Here is a 15,655-nt window from a genome sequence, read left to right as displayed (position 1 = left end):
GTGCTGGGGCGTGCGAGGAGCGCGTGTGTGTGTGTCAGAGGGGTGTGTGAGGGTGTTTGTGGGTGTTGGGGTGTGCGAGGAGCACGTGTGTGTGTGTCAGAGGGGTGTGTGAGGGTGTTTGTGGGTGTTGGGGTGTGCGAGGAGCGCGCGTGTGTGTGTCAGAGGGGTGTGCGAGGGTGTTTGTGGGTGTTGGGGTGTGCGAGGAGCGCGTGTGTGTGTCAGAGGGGTGTGTGAGGGTGTTTGTGCGTGCTGGGGCATGTGAGGAGCGCGTGTGTGTCAGAGGGGTGTGCAAGGGTGTTTGTGGGTGCTGGGGCGTGCGAGGAGCACGTGTGTGTGTGTGTCAGAGGGGTGTGTGAGGGTGTTTGTGGGTGCTGGGGCGTGCGAGGAGTGCGTGTGTGTCAGAGGGGTGTGCAAGGGTGTTTGTGGGTGCTGGGGCGTGCGAGGAGCATGTGTGTGTGTGTCAGAGGGGTGTGTGAGGGTGTTTGTGGGTGTTGGGGTGTGCGAGGAGCGCGTGTGTGTGTCAGAGGGGTGTGTGAGGGTGTTTGTGGGTGCTGGGGCGTGCGAGGAGCACGTGTGTGTGTGTGTCAGAGGGGTGTGTGAGGGTGTTTGTGCGTGCTGGGGCATGTGAGGAGCATGTGTGTGCGTCAGAGGGGTGTGTGAGGGTGTTTGTGGGTGCTGGGGCGTGCGAGGAGCGTGTGTGTGTGTGTCAGAGGGGTGTGTGAGGGTGTTTGTGGGTGTTGGGGTGTGCGAGGAGCGCGTGTGTGTGTCAGAGGGGTGTGCGAGGGTGTTTGTGGGTGCTGAGGCGTGCGAGGAGCACGCGTGTGTGAGAGGGGTGTGCGAGGGTGTGTGTGCTGGGGTGTGCGAGGAGTGTGTGTGTGTGTCAGAGGGGTGTGCGAAGGTGTTTGTGGGTGTTGGGGTGTGCAAGGAGCACGTGTGTGTGTGTGTCAGGAGTGTGCGAGGGTGTGTGTGCTGGGGCGTGTGAGGAGCATGTGTGTGTGTCAGAGGGGTGTGCGAGGGTGTTTGTGGGTGCTGGGGCATGCGAGGAGCGTGTGTGTGTCGGGTGTGTGAAGGAGTTTGTGGGTGTTGGGGTGTGAGGAACGTGTGTGTGTCAGAGGTGTGGTGTGGGTGTTGGGGTGTGAAGAATGCATGTGTGTGTCAGAGGGTGTGCAAGGGTGTTTGTGGGTGTTGGGGTGTGCGAGGAGCATGTGTGTGTGTGTCAAGGGTGTGTGAAGGTGTGAAGGGTCTGTGGGTGTGTGTTAAGGATGTAGGGGTGTTTTTAGATGTATGTGAGAAGTGTGTATAGGCGTGTGTGTTAGGTATTGGGTGTATATCTGTACACGAATGGGATGTGTGAGAGTGTTCATGGGTGTTTGCACGTGTGTGTCACAGTGGAGGTGTTAGGGGTGTATGTGTAAGTGTGTTGAGTTGTTGTAGGGGTACATATAAGGACTGTTTGTGTGTGTGTGTTAGGGGTTTCTGGGTGTGTGTGTGGGTTTATATTATGGATATGTGTGTGTGAGTGGGGTGTATGTGGGGTTCATGGCTGTTTTGGGGGTGTATGGACATGTGGGGGGTGTGTGTATGGGTGGTATGTAGTTACGGAGGTAAGTGTTGGTGTGTGGCTCTGTGTATGGTTCAGGTGTTGGTGTGCGCCCRGTAGCTGTGGTGGTGTCTGAGCGGGGCGCGTGTGGGTGTTCAGTGAGTGTTCACGGTGGGGTGTATATGCGTGTGGCTTGTGTGGGCGGGACGAATGTCAGTGTAAGAGAACGGGCATGTACGTGTCCAGGAGGTGTGTGTGTGTGAGCGGGGTATGTGCGGGTGTTCCTTTGTCGGGAGCATGGGAAGGAGTCCTGCAGCGACTGTCCGTGCCGTGTCCGCGCGGTGYGGAGCGGTGTTGTGCCACGGCAGCTCGCTGAGGTTGTGCCACCACGACAGCTAGGGTGTCCTTGCCGAGGCAAAGCAGCTCGCTGCTGTACCGTGGCGACGGGGTGCACAGGCAGGGCGTCAGTCGGCGTTGTCTGGAGATGCAGCTGCGCTGCGTCGATGTAGCTGTTGCACAGCGGAGCTGTGTTGTCACAGGGAAGAATCATCCCAAATACTGGCCCTGTGTATAAGCACTGTAGTCAGGGTGTGCTGTCGAGGTGTGGAAACACCATCAGGTGGCAGCAGGAGATACAACCATCAAACCTACTGCTCCTGTTTTGCCTTAGGCTGTGACACAGTGTAGGAGACTACAGCCTCCATGGAGGCGCAGGGGTTTTGCCAGAGCCTCGGCCGATTGCACTGGCAGGGAACCAGGGGAAGGAGGAACGGGGGGTAAAGCAAAAACCTGAGTCACGGTCTGCGTGGACCGACTCACACACGCTCTGAGGGCTCCGTTTTGCTACCTTGAGTTTGAAAATAATGCCTATAATACTATCATCTCGTTTACTTTTCCATTTTAGGTGAAGCGGTGCTCTTCACATGTCACTAACGGTGTTCCTTTGAGCACAGACTAATAATTGGCCACTGTCCCTGTAAAGAGCCACTTAAAGCTAAGTAATATTAGCACCAATGAAAGTTTTAACCCGTTGCTTTGTTCCTCTTCCCAGGAATACTGCAGACAAGATGGCTGCAGCCGGACTGTACAAGATGGGTGACGGAAACAGCTATGCAACTAACTGCTTCCCTGCCAGGAACATTTTGTGCACAAATAAAGAAGGTGACGTTTTATTGAGAGCCGCTTGTGAGGTTGCCCTGTCGTGTTGTGTCTGGCTCCGTAGAGCTGTGGCTGTCAAAGGTTTGGGACAGATCCACCACTTGTACTGGTGTAATAGCGAGAGTGATACTCTGGTCTGTGCCCGGGGTTTGGAGGCCCAGTAATAATAGAAAGAATGATGATAGACGATATGAAAAAGCAGAACTTAAAACCGTGCCTACAAAGTCTCAACATTTTCTAAAACTTCACTTGAAATGAAGACGGCAGGCTGTCTGGGGCATCTGTTCAAATGTTGACTCCAACAGGCATCTCGGCACGATGACAGAAGGGGAGAGGGAAGCAACATCTGTGCTTCAGCCAGGCACATGGATAACACAGAGTGGTTCACCATCAGTTATTCTATGCTGGAGCTTCTGTGTTGTTTGTAGGGTTTGAGCGTTAGCATCTGTGAAATGCTTAGAAATGACAGAAATGTCTTCTGATATTTGAGAAATGGTAGAAGGTTTGGAGAGAGCTAACAAGCTGTGCAGGAGACTGGAGCACAGGACATGTCAGGAGAAGCAGAGGGAGCTGAACTTGTTTGGTCTGACTAAGAGGAGTCCAAGGGGTAAGCTGATTGCAGCCTACCTGAAGGGCAGTTGCAAAGGCAGTGAAGCCAAACTCTTTTCAGTAGTGTGGCACATGATATATCTAGGGGCAATGGCCACAAATTTCAGCTCGGAAGGTTGAGGTTGGACACTGGGAGAAACTTCGTGCCTGGGAGGGGTGCAGCTCTTGGCTGGGTTACCCTGGAGGTGGTGGMTTTGCCATTCTTGTCTGCACAAAGCCACAGCTGACCTGATCTGACGTTGCTGACAGTCCTGCTTTGAGTGGGATTAGAGGCTTCCAGAAGGCCCTTCCAATCTGCTTCTCTGTGTCTGCAAGCCTGTGCCTCTATTTACATTTATAAAGTAGCATGCTTCTCTCCCCTCCAATGGCTCTGGCTGCAGCTTTGATATTCTTGTCTTAAATAATATAGTCACTGAATATTTTATATTCCAGTGTTTCTACATTTAAGGGGATATAAAAATGATGGATTTCACTGTCAGGCTGAAACCCCAAGCAGAATGCAGCCATTTTGCAAATAGCATGTTCAGAGGGTCACGTACTTACCTTGCTGTCTTTTCTGCCTTGGCCTGTCGTTGTGTCAGGGGCTGGGCACTGGCTGCTGGCACACAGAGCTACGCGGAGCTCCCAGATCAAGCAGGGAACCCCCGGGAAGCTGCCCCGATGGAGGAGAAAGCCCCAAAGTTTGTCTTCTGCAGAAGAAGACAATATTCTAGATGAGCCATTTCTGGTGAGTGCAGACTTTCTGTTTTTGTCTAAACCAAGTGACAGCATTTCATAGACCTCGGGCGTGGGGGGACCTTGTTGGTGGGCAGACACTGTCGCTGCCTCTCCTCCCTGTCTCCATGCCATGCCATCTCCATGTTCATGGGAACCCTGGGCCCTCACTTTCTCCCCCTCACTGTGATTCAAGACACCAGGTGCCCACGCAGGTGAGTGTCCCACTGTGAGGGAGAGGACAGCTGAGATCTGGTTTGGGGCTTGAGCTTCATGTGGCGTACAGGATTGTTTATATAGGCGATTCCGGGCTAAGCCTTTGCTTTTTGATTTTTCCAGATGAAACATCACTGTTTGAAGAACCCTTCAGACCTGTGCTCTGTGAATATAAGTAACCAAAATCTGGTCTCTGTGAGTATCACAGACTCAGTAAGTATTTGAGACCTACCTTAAATATTGAAAAATTTACCATGTTGGCACATGAGTGTCTAGACATCAGACAAAACACATTAGAACCCAAGCGTATTTCCTGCACAAGAAAGCCAGCCAGCCATGAAGAAGTCTGGATGATTTGTCCTACAAACCTTTGGATCATGTCTTCATAACAGAATTAACTTGGTCTTCATCAGGTGTAGCCCTTTCCCGATTTACACTCACTCACAAAATCCTTTCCTCTGGGTTCATGAGTGTTGCTTGCTTGAGCTGACAGGCCATGGTGGAAGTTAAACCTCAGCTCGAGAAGTGACTTTTGTTTGCACTGGTGACTGACCTGCAGTGCAAAGAGGAAAATGAGCGGAACTGCTGATGATTATTTTAGTGTCTTTGTAGAGTTCCTTTCTGGTGCTGTGAAAGACAGATGTGTTTAATCATAGAGTGGCTAAGTTTGTTGGGTCACAAGTGAGCATGAGATAAACCTTAGGAGCCCTGCAATGCATGCAGGCGAATGAGGTCAGCAGTGACAGCACAGACAGAGCTTTGATTTGGGGCTGAACTAAGCCAGGTCTTCTGAATGTCAGTCACTGAGTTAACTCTGCATTAGAGGCATACTCACAGAGGGTTGCTCTCCATAGTCAGAAAAACAAAGGAAGACATAATTATGGGAAAAGCCATGATCTAAAGGTTGTGAAAAAGGAAAGAGAGGAGAGATCCAGTTGTTTCAAATCAGTTTATGGCTGGGGCTGATTTGATTTCTTTTTTCTGTCTTCTTTCAGGCTAAAGAAGATGATTTTGAGAAATTTGACTGCGTTGCTTTTATAAATGCTGCAGAGAACCTGTTGACATTAGGTAGGGGATTGAATTACTGAAAAACAGATATTGCTTTTGAACCCAGGAACATGATATAAGGAAGATTATGCTTGTCTAAACGCAGATCTAGAGCTTTGCAAAGAGACTTAAGATACACCCACATATAGCACTTATTTGCAGGATTGCTTCCTTTCTGTTACTGAGCTGAAATCCTTGCACTGGTTCCCTTCATAGTAATGATAATTGTATGCCATTGTGATCTTCTTTTCACTATTAGAAAACAAAGCTCTTTACAAAGAAAATCATCATTTAATATATGGAAGCATGGAATAGTGCAATGACTTGTTCCAAAAGCTAATGGCAGAACTGGGAGGTGAATCAGTGTCATGGGCTCAGTTAATCTGAAGATGAAAAAGAGAAATCCATTTACAACTGGTAATATATAAGTTAAATGTTCCATTAGTGGCTTCCAGCAATAATCCAATTTGGAGTGGAAACAAACGCATAAAGGTAAACCAGGTGTCTAAGGAGGAGGTTATTGCGCATCAGCTGTTGTAGGGACAATGATCTAATTGAGTCTGCATTTTCTTGCAAGCAGAACAGCTGATAATACTAGTTCTAGTCTTTCTTGCTGGTCTTGGTCTGATTCAGATCTGGATAAGACATGGCTTGTTCTGTTACTGTGGTTCCTTACAGGAACATTGTCTCTTCTACCCTTGCAGAAGCATTTCGGAAGTTTCCAGGACTGCGGGAACTGGAACTTTCCTTGAATGGACTAAGAAATCTGAAAATTACCGCTGGAGACTTCCTGCATTTGGAAGTAAGATGAGGGTGATCTCCTCCTTAGTGTCATGCTGAAGTGTAACACCTAACGTTAGTATGTGCTTCTGCAAATGTGAGTTCTCTGAAACCATGTGGTAATTATCTCTTTCTGCTCCCTTGTGTATCTGGGATTTCCTTTCCATTGTGTCACTCAAGGACCTTCATAGCTTGCTTYCTCTTGCAAAGCAATCCTTCACAGATCCCCATTGCTCAGCCCCTTGCCACATGACTCCTTATTTCCTCCAGCACTGGCCTCCCTCAACYCTTTGCCACAGGATCTTCTTTGTATGACCCTCAGGCTCCCCATACCRGATCACATTGTCCTTCTCATCTCCTGTCCTTCTTTCACTCCTGCTCAWAGACTGTAATCCTGATATGCCAGGTACTCTGTCATTTGCTGTTGTCATCCTTCACCTCTCTCATGCTGTGTGATCCCTTGCATGAGCTGATTGCTATCTCACTCACTGCTCTGTGAACGTGTGCACATTCTTTTTGCAGACCTCCCCCTCTTTCTTTCAATGAGATCCCTCATGGGTACTTCTGACCATTAAACTCTTACAGCTCCTCTTGGCAGGATCTCACAGAGAGGTCTGCTGCTGCTACCATCTCCTCCTCCTCCTCCCATGAGATCTCTTGAGGGCCCCATCACAAACTCCTTTCCAAGATGAGATCTTTGGAGATGTCTGTCCCTGCACACCTCCCTTTCCCCCTCCTCAGAATAAGATCCCTCATGTGACTTTGTTGCTGCCCTTATTTCCCCCTTTTGTCATTGCCCTTCTCTTCCACAATGAGAGCCTTTGCAGGTCCCTCCCTCTGTCTTCCTCTTCCCAGYGGATCTGTCACAGCYTTCCATCACTGCCCATTGCTGCCATGTCCTTGCCTTCTTGCAAGAGGTCTCTTTTGGACCCTTTAATTGCCTTTCTTCTCTTTYCTCTCACAGTGAGATACCCTATTCACCCCCATTACCGTCCTTCTCACAAGCAGATCCTCAAGGAGGGCCTCATCACTGCCCTCTGCCTTCTCCCAATCTTTCATGTCCTCCTTTCTGGGAGATCCATGTGGATCCTCATTTYCCTTCTCTGCCGAGCTGCTGATTTTTTCCTTTCTTTATTCAGCATGGTTCTGTGGCCACACTCTTYCTCCTCCTCTGTAAAGAGTCTTTTACCCCCTCTCCCTAGTCCTTGGGAAACTACTCTTCTCCTGTGAGTGCTAGTTAACCTCCTGTGGGTCATGGTCCTCCTCTTGGTGCTATGTGCAGTCCTCATACCTCACTGCAGATGTCCTACTCTGCATGATCCCTGGCAGATCCCCATCCTCCTCCACACTGTGATGTACCTCCATGCRTTCCATCCTTCTCCTCTCCAGAGAGATGTCTATGGCTCCCCTAAGTTATAGGCTGCCTTTCTAACACAGCAAAGGCCTAGTTTGGTTGAAAAAAAACCTGCAAAACAACAAAGGAGCTTTTTTGCTCCTTCAAAAAAGTGATGGAAGCAAACACTAGAATCAAAGTAGATTCTAAAAACAAGCATATGTAGCTGGAATGAAGGCTGAAGCTGTCCTCTCCCTGCAGCCCAGAGTGGCTCTCTGCTACAAAAAGCTCAGTCTTGCTTCTTTAGGAAGATGTCCTTGTCTGATTTCTCTCTCTCATTGTACACAGGGTTTTTGATTGCTGCTGAACATGAAGTTTTGTCTTAAAAGGCTTCTTTCTTCTTGTCTTATTCAAGGAATTGTTTGTAGCTTGACCATTGGCTCCCTGGTCTCTGACAGTGTGGCTCCCTGTGCTGCTCTCATCCCGACCTCCCTCTTGCTTGCAGGCTYTGGGAGGCCCAAAACCTTATGAAATATGGGAGGGGTGTTTCCAGATCCTCTGACACTGAGGGCCAAGGGTGCATCTGTTCCAGAGCTTAGCACTTTTGGTGACCTGCTCAAGTTTGGCTCAACCAGTGAGCATATGCCTAAGTTTTGAGGAGGCCAATTTCCAAAGCTCTTGAGGCCAGGGCTGACATTATCTATCTCTGTTTGCAATCATGTGAGCAGGCCCATCACTGGGATCAACTATGAAAGGTGTGGATGGGGCCCATCTATGCATTATCCCCCTTMTATACTTCCTTTCCTATGATGCCCCCTCAGATCCCTACACAGTCTGTGACCAATGGCTTCCCATCTGCTGATAGCCTGGGAGGAGACAGTGCTGGGAGGCCTGTTTGGAAGTTCATATTCCTTTGATCTGGAAGTGCTCTGAGCTCCTCCTAGGGCAGTGCAGCCTATTTTAATGGTCCAGCAAAACAATTCCTATTCACGTGTCCTAGAAACCTCTTGTGAATCACCTCCTAGTACGGTCTCTTCCCTTGCTTTCTTGTGACTGTTGTCCCATGAGTCACACGTGAGTGAGGGACCAGCCCTGAGCACTTCTGCCAAGGTGCAGAGTCCCACAGCTGTCAGTGAAATCACTGGAAGTCAAACACACTCGGCATTGCCCTATGGTAGGTGGTAGCATAACCAAAAGTCTAGTTTAAATATTAAATACGTACCTGGGAGAAGCCAGCAGAGACCACTGTAAGGGCTTATTGTTTGCTCCAGAGGATTGTCTCTCCTGTTTCTYTCAGGATCTGGACCTCTCATACAATAACTTATCCCCTGAAGATATTTGGACRTTGGGAGATTTGTCCCAGCTCAAGGTCCTTCACTTGACGGCCAATGGGCTTCGGTCGCTGCCTCCTGACCTGGCAGGCACGTGGGAGTAAGTGCACACAGCAAGTGCTGCTGCAGCCTGGCGGGAGCTTTGCTGGCACTCAGCCAGTGGGATATGCGGGTGGGCTGGCAGGGTGATGGAGCAGTGTTCCTGGTAACGTAGGGGTTATGGCAAGGGTGGCTGGCCTGGGATCTACCTGTCCAGACAGTAGGGATCTTCTCTTGTGAGCTGAAAGGTCAAATAGCCTAATGGCTGATGCTGGGTGGCAGGGAAGTGGTATCCCAGCTCAGCTCAGTTCAAATCCAGCACCACCATGCATGAAGRCTGCTGGTCTCAGAAGGCCTCTGTTCCAGTGTAGCACCACAGGTTCCTACCAGCCCATACTGGGAGGCAGAACTGGAGATACTTGGCAGGTCTGGGTAAGGGTGCACAGGACAGAGCCTCCTTACAGGGCATGTGAAGGCCAAAGGTGTGTGAGGAGCCTCCTGGTCAGATCCCATTCAGATGGGCACAGTGTCCTGTGACTTCCTCCTGCCTAGTGCTGGGACTGACCTGATGCCCTGAGCTAGGACTGTGGTCACCCAGGACACTTGCTGTCATCGGCAGCTGGAGAGGGACCTGTCTGGGGCACTCTGGTGGCCAAGCCACGTGAGTAAGATGCTATTTATTCATCACTAATCAGACCCTCATAGACAGTGTAACCAGAATCACCACGCCCAAAGCATCCACTATTTACCATTGCTGGAGACAAGATGCTGGGCTAGATGGTCCTTTGGACAGAGTCAGTTCAGCTATTTTTGGGTAGGATATCAGATTTCTGTTTAAAAAATGGARAAAGCCCCAGCCCAGTCACCCAGTGGAGTGAGTGGATGCATCTTCCCCCTGTGACAGCAGATGATGTGTTTTTCACCTGCCCTTGCTCGAGTACGTTATTAACGAGTCTCTTTGTGTTTGCAGCTCTGCTCACTTAAGGTTTCCGTCTCTAGAGGTCTTGTTGCTGGATGACAATTGCCTGTCAGACCCGAGTGTCTTTGTGAGCCTGTCTAATCTCTGCAGGTAAGGCAGCACCAGCACCTGGCAGCAGACAGCTCTGGCTTTTGTGGGCTGGCAGCTGCCTCTGGCAGCTGTTGCACAGAAGCAGGCTTAAAATGAATAATAAAACCTTTGTGATTTATTCAGATATTTCCCTGTTTAGTCTCTCTAGTATTGAAAATAGGACTGAGTGAAAGCGACAGCCTGCTGTAAAATGCAGCCTGGCCAAAATCAGCAGGTGGCTGGTAATTCAGAACTCACCCTGGGCATTTGCTGGTCTCCAGGTCTGATTTGAGAGATGGCAGTTGCTTTCTCCATTTTCGCTTCTTTGCCTCAGATTTGTCTTTCATTTCAGTACAGCAGCATTAGGAAACACAGTGGATCAGCTTCCTCTGTTTAACAGGAGCTTTAATGATTCATCCAGAGAGAAGAGTCACTAAAAAGGGAGGTGGCCAACGTGCCCCTTGGCTGGGCTGTAGACCTGGAGGTGGGAATTGAGTCTGATTGTTGCCCTGGCTCTGCCACATTGTTCCTGGAGGAAAATGCGTGTTGTCTCCAGTGTTCATGAAAGAGGAGGGAGAACGGACRGGGTTTAGGCATGAGACTGGTGGTCTTGACTGCAGAGTTTTAGGTTTCTGCTCTTCCCTAAGCTATCTTGTAACTTTGGTCAAGTGGATTGGTTATGTTATACTTCCTTGGGAAGGTGAAATGTTGTYAGGGAATCGCAGTAGTGCTGCAGCCCATCAGAGCACTGGGTGATTTAATAAACTGCCCTGATGTCTCCTTGGCCATTAAATTGCAATCAACAGGTGAGCGAGGTGACCCTTGGGCTGGGAAACCGCAGTCACTGGCTCTGAGGGAAATGCTGGGCTCTGTGCCCTGCGCAGGACTGGGCCTTGGGCTTGGATTTTTGTGTGTCAGGAGGGGAGAGGAGACTGGGGCAGCGGGCAGCTGGTGCCATGAATGCCTTCACACCACTGCTGGGAAGCACTACGGGAGGCAAGGGYGAGGAGGCAGGTCCAGGGACAGCTCCGGCGCGGCGGGTGCCGGGGCGAGCAGATGGCACTGCGTGTGCACTGCTAGTGATCATGAGATTGCTCAGGCATTTCCTTTTCTGACAGCCTGAGAGAACTCAATCTGGACAAGAATGAGATTTCAGCTGTCCCCTACCTGCATCAAGCAGAGAGCACACACTTCTTCCTCCACCCGGCACTGGACGATGACAGCTTCAGGGCAGAGTGGTACAAGTCTCTCAGCAGCCTTGGGCAGCAGGCCCAGCCGCCRCATGAGGGCACGGACAGGCCAGCAGAGCTGGAGATGAAGAAGGAGCTGCTCGAATATGTCGTGTTACAGAATGCCAGGGATCCAGACCGGACAGGTGAGCAGCTGCTGCCCTCCAGGCCTCTTCCTGCCTGTGCTGAAACTGGGGTGTATTTTCCATTCGTTTCAGTGGGAGAGGGCTCAGTTATGTTAGGCTGGTGCTGAGGCCTTCTGTATCTGCTGGATGTTTACTAGTGAGTAAAACTACTTGGTAAAATTGAAGTGAGGGAGGGAAGCATGGGACCATTTTAGACATCCGAGCTAACYTGTACTGTCTCTCTGTAATTACTGGGAGAAATTGGCACTTCTAGGATGTGAATCACCCTAAAATAAACATCTGTTGTTCAGACAGAAGTGCCCCTTCGTTTCTCCTGACCCTCTCCAAAGTAGCTTGCTCCAGAGGAGATACTGTGCAGTGGGTGGGAGGAAATGTGGCATAAGCACTGGAAGAAGTTCAGATTAGGAAACTCATTTCTGTGGGTGCTGAGCAGGGGTGTGAAGGGACTGAAGGGAGGAACGTTTTGTGGGTAGGTAGCCCATACACAGCTCTGCAGTGCTGTCTCAGGTAGGTTGGCTCTCAGGTCTCAGATGTCCTTACTGAAGCACGGTGCACACCAGTCACATGRCAGGATGGATCCAGAGGTTGCCTTGCGTGTGGAACCGGTGGCAGTGGAGGCTGCCGTTGGAGCTCCTCCAAGCACATCTCCTGCCCCCTGACTTGGTGCACCAGTCCTTCTTGGGGGTAGATCACARAGCAGGCCATAGTGCAACTTTCAGTGTTGGCCTGGCTATAGCAGAGTGCAAGGAAGACTTGAAGAYGAATTTGGAATCAAAATCTATTTATGGGCAAGTCCTGGCCACACTGAAGTCAGTAGCACGGTTCCTGCTGTGTTCAGGGGACCTAGGCTTCACTTCAGTGTCATGGGACTGTCAGCAAGCCTCCTACCTTGGGGACTGATCCTTGCCCTTACCTTGGGGACATCTTGCCATTGAGCTAAGCCCTGGCTGATGCTAACTTACTTTCCCAGCATAACTCCAGCCTTGCTGAGGTTGGTGCTAGCCCAGCACCTAGCACCTACGGCCCTGAGAAACCCTCACTTTGCTTGTGTTTCATTGCAGAGGTCGTTTTTAATTCTGGCTCTCAAGAACGCTCAGTGCCGGTAAGAACTGTTGGCTGCTCTGCAGTTTAGGGTGTGAGCTGCCAAACTTCCCTTCCCTAGGCCTYTCTCTCAGATGAGTTGTAATAGACTCCTTGGTTTTCCCGAAGCTCTGGTTGCCTGCAAGGCCTGCAGTGATTTTCCTCTGTCATTGGGGCAACTGAAAGCAAATTTTTGCATGRCTGAGAGACACAACCTTAACCTCATTTATCACTTTCAAAAGAAAGCTGGGTAGTTGTTTGCTTGTGACCATATAGGCCTACGCAGGGAAGCTGGGCTTATTTGATGTGATTTCCTGCAGAGCTCCTGCAGCAATGCAATAGGCCAAAGCAAGCTCTCCCAAGACACCCTCTGCAGCTGGTCTGCACTGAAAGCTCTGCGTTGTTGTTTGAAGTACCCATGGTAGCTGAGTTTGGGCTCAGGAGGGTTATATCCCGAGGGATGGACTGTCTATGTTAATTTGCCCCTTTTCCTTGTRCTATGCCCTTGTACAAGGGTTTCTAAGGGCTTTTTAGGCATGTGGCAGGGAGCAGGAAGGAAATGAGTGCTCATCGTCTTTGTCCTTCCTTTTGCTGTGCCTCTGGCAAAAAGGTTCAGGTTTCCCAGTGTGACAATTTTACAGTCCCTTTCGCAATACACCCCCAAAAATGTAACGAACAAGGCTGATACTAAACCGCTGCCAGCTGATTCAGCATTGCCACCTCACTGCGGTTGTAAGGGGCCGTTTTGCTGTGAGACAGCATTTCTCAGCCTGTCTGGAGTCTCACACCAATACTCAGTGCCTCTCTGTGTCTAGTTCCTCAGATTCAGCATGGGCCCTCAGATACCGCTGCCCCAGCATGCCTGAGACGAGGAGACTGGCCCAGTGCCACCCACGGGTTTGATGTTAGAGCAGGAGAAACCACAGATCCTTTGTGAGCTCCTTTAATCTGTTGGCTTCATCTACAGCACTTTCCCAAGGAGGTTTCCTTACCTTTAGCCTCTTGTTAATCCCTGCAGTGTGTGGTATGACAGCAGTGAGATGTCACCATGGCCTGAAGTACATGCATTGCGGTGTTGCTGTTCACCTTCTCCCTCTCTGCTTAAGGGTGTTCTTGGGGAGGGATGTCCGTCTGCCTCGAAGACTCTGCCTGCTTCCACCGTGCGCAGAGACATTTGTGCTCCTTTTCCTGAACTGAAGCATCTCAGCTTGGCCTTCAACAAGGTGATTGAAGCCCTCTGACTTTGGCTAGAGATCAAGATTCAGCTGCCTAAACCCTCGTTTAGTGCTGCTGGAGACACCCTAGACTCTAGCTGCCACTGCAGAAGGTTGCAGGTCTCCTCTGGCTCCTGAGTCCTTCTGACAGCCTGTGGACATGTCTTAGACATCCAAGGGCTCTCAAACGGGGCTCAACACCTATTTAGGCAGCTGAATTGCACTAAGATTGTCTGAATCCCTGCACATTAGGGATTTTAACAGAGAATAGGCTATATGAAGGACTGCCATCCTTTGGAACTGATCATTTGCTGGAGCTGCCCTTGGAAAGGTGAAGCCCCATCAAGGCCTTTGCTGTGTTAGTGCCAGGTTGTCACCCATCTGCTGAGCCGCACTGTGCTCCTAGTGAGCCCCAACAGGYGAGTAAAATGCATTCATTTAGCTTAGTCTTTCTGGTGTTTTTGGYTCTTTGCTGGGGCTTGACTTATGCTACGTGCTAGCTAAGGAGAGCTGGGAGTGCAGATGGTGAGTTACCACCTCTTGGCAAGGGGGTCTCCCTTTGACGTGATGGTGGGGCTGTGCTTGAAGCTGCAGAGCAAGCTCTGCCTCTGATTCCCGTGTGTCATAACCCTGTTCTAGACCAAGCGCTCACCGTCTTGCTGGTGAACTGGTTTCTGGCTGCCGTGCCCCGGCCAGGCTGTGGTTTGGCTGCTCAGGAGGAGAGGCTGGACTCTTTTTTCAGCATCACTAGCATGACGTGCTCTGCCTGCCTCCTCCGTGGAGCCTGAGCTGTGCCATGGGAGCAGGRGCTGCTGTGGCTCTGCTGAGTGCCAGAATCGCCAGTCCTCCGGTGCAGGATGCACRGGGGAGAAGGAAATGTGGTCTCTGCCTCCCGTCCTTGCATTCAGTGGAACTGCTGGGGATCAAGCGATGCCATCTTCCTCCTCCCCAGTGCACTTACCTGCCTGACTGCTGGGGGTCCTCGTGCATCAGAGGCACAGGGGCTGGTGGGAGGATTGGCTGAGCCCATGGCTGACACCATGTGTCAGTGCAGCGTGGCTGATGCTGACACAYGTTCCCGAGGAGAGGAGCAGGCTCTGAAGTCTCAGATTCATGGTGCTATGCTGAGAGAGCACAGGACTCTGCTTGTCAGTGTGGCTGCATAGCTCCCAGGAGAGGAGTTTCCAGCCCRGATTGTGTCCACAGCAAGGATGGGACAGAGCGGCCGAGCCCAGCATTTGCTCAGGAGGGATGTGGGGAAGGTGGGACAATGTCTTGTGGGTCCAAGTGTCCCTGCAGATCCTCAGAGGTCATCTCTAGGGATCCCAGGCCACCCTGGGCTGTTGTCCCTGTTGAGCTGAAACTCTTCAGCCACCAGTGGGACTGAATGGCAGCTGCTCAGAGCAAACAGTAAATTATTTTGTCTTGCAGATTGAAGAGGAGATGGATCTCTTACCTGTGGCTTTTTTCCCATGCCTGAAGGAGCTGACGTTCCACAGCAACCCTCTTACCACCACCCGGAGCGGTAGGGTATGAGCCTGGCTCCGTGCGACACTCCTGCTCTGTCCCTGGGCTTCCTTTGCCCTTAGCATTTGGATGGTCTTGCCACACTGGCTCAGGCCCGGGCCCCCAGGAGGATTGGGTGCTATAAATCATCACTGCTCTCTAAAGAGCATGCAGACGAGTACTGCTCTTGCAAGACGAGTACTGCTCTTGCAAATGCTGTTAATGCCCTGCTGCTGCTCCTGTTCCCATCAAAGCCTGTTGCAGTCCATCCATGCCTCCGGTGATGCAGGCTCAGGCTGAATTTTGCTCCCTGAATGATGTTCACCCTATAAAGGGCTGGCCTGAATCTGGCCCAGCTCCTGTTGGTGGTGAGCACTGCTGTGGTGTGCAGGAGGAAACTGCTGGTTTCCTCCTGCAGCCCACAAGCAGCCCCTTCCTGAGCAAGGGGACRAATCCCAAATGTGACCATGGCCTTTGGGAGGCAGCAGGTGAAGATAGCTAGGGCTGCTAGCAAAGAATTATGGTTGTGCTACTCCCTACACAGGCTACATGTAGACTAATAACTAAAACAGGCTAAGGCTTCTTCTCTGGCCTCTGGCAAGTAGCCCAGTCTGGTTTGTGTCCCTAGGGCTAAGGTCTCATCCCACCTAAACAGGGTGGCTTCT

The 15,655-nt window shown here is 50.8% G+C and overlaps 1 protein-coding gene across 1 annotated transcript in view; it reads left to right on the top strand.

The window, feature by feature from the left end:
* Positions 1-2,520: 2,520 nt before the first annotated feature.
* The window catches only part of XRRA1 (X-ray radiation resistance associated 1), a 19,357-nt gene continuing 6,222 nt past the window's right edge, over positions 2,521-15,655 (top strand). The window contains exons 1-11 of the mRNA XM_085311205.1: positions 2,521-2,701; positions 3,889-4,034; positions 4,361-4,432; positions 5,233-5,305; positions 5,989-6,086; positions 8,695-8,828; positions 9,738-9,836; positions 10,934-11,190; positions 12,252-12,292; positions 13,377-13,493; positions 14,916-15,009. Of these exons, the coding sequence (XP_085167331.1) occupies positions 2,554-2,701; positions 3,889-4,034; positions 4,361-4,432; positions 5,233-5,305; positions 5,989-6,086; positions 8,695-8,828; positions 9,738-9,836; positions 10,934-11,190; positions 12,252-12,292; positions 13,377-13,493; positions 14,916-15,009 (1,279 nt within the window). The 5' untranslated portion in view covers positions 2,521-2,553. The remainder of the gene's footprint in view (positions 2,702-3,888; positions 4,035-4,360; positions 4,433-5,232; positions 5,306-5,988; positions 6,087-8,694; positions 8,829-9,737; positions 9,837-10,933; positions 11,191-12,251; positions 12,293-13,376; positions 13,494-14,915; positions 15,010-15,655) is intronic.

Source organism: Rhea americana, unplaced genomic scaffold, assembly GCF_003343005.1.
Source record: "Rhea americana isolate MKP2758 unplaced genomic scaffold, rheAme1 scaffold_335, whole genome shotgun sequence".
In the NCBI taxonomy this organism is placed as follows: domain Eukaryota; kingdom Metazoa; phylum Chordata; class Aves; order Rheiformes; family Rheidae; genus Rhea; species Rhea americana.
The sequence above is the reverse complement of the archived record's forward strand: the minus strand, read 5'-3'. Positions and strand labels throughout refer to the sequence as shown.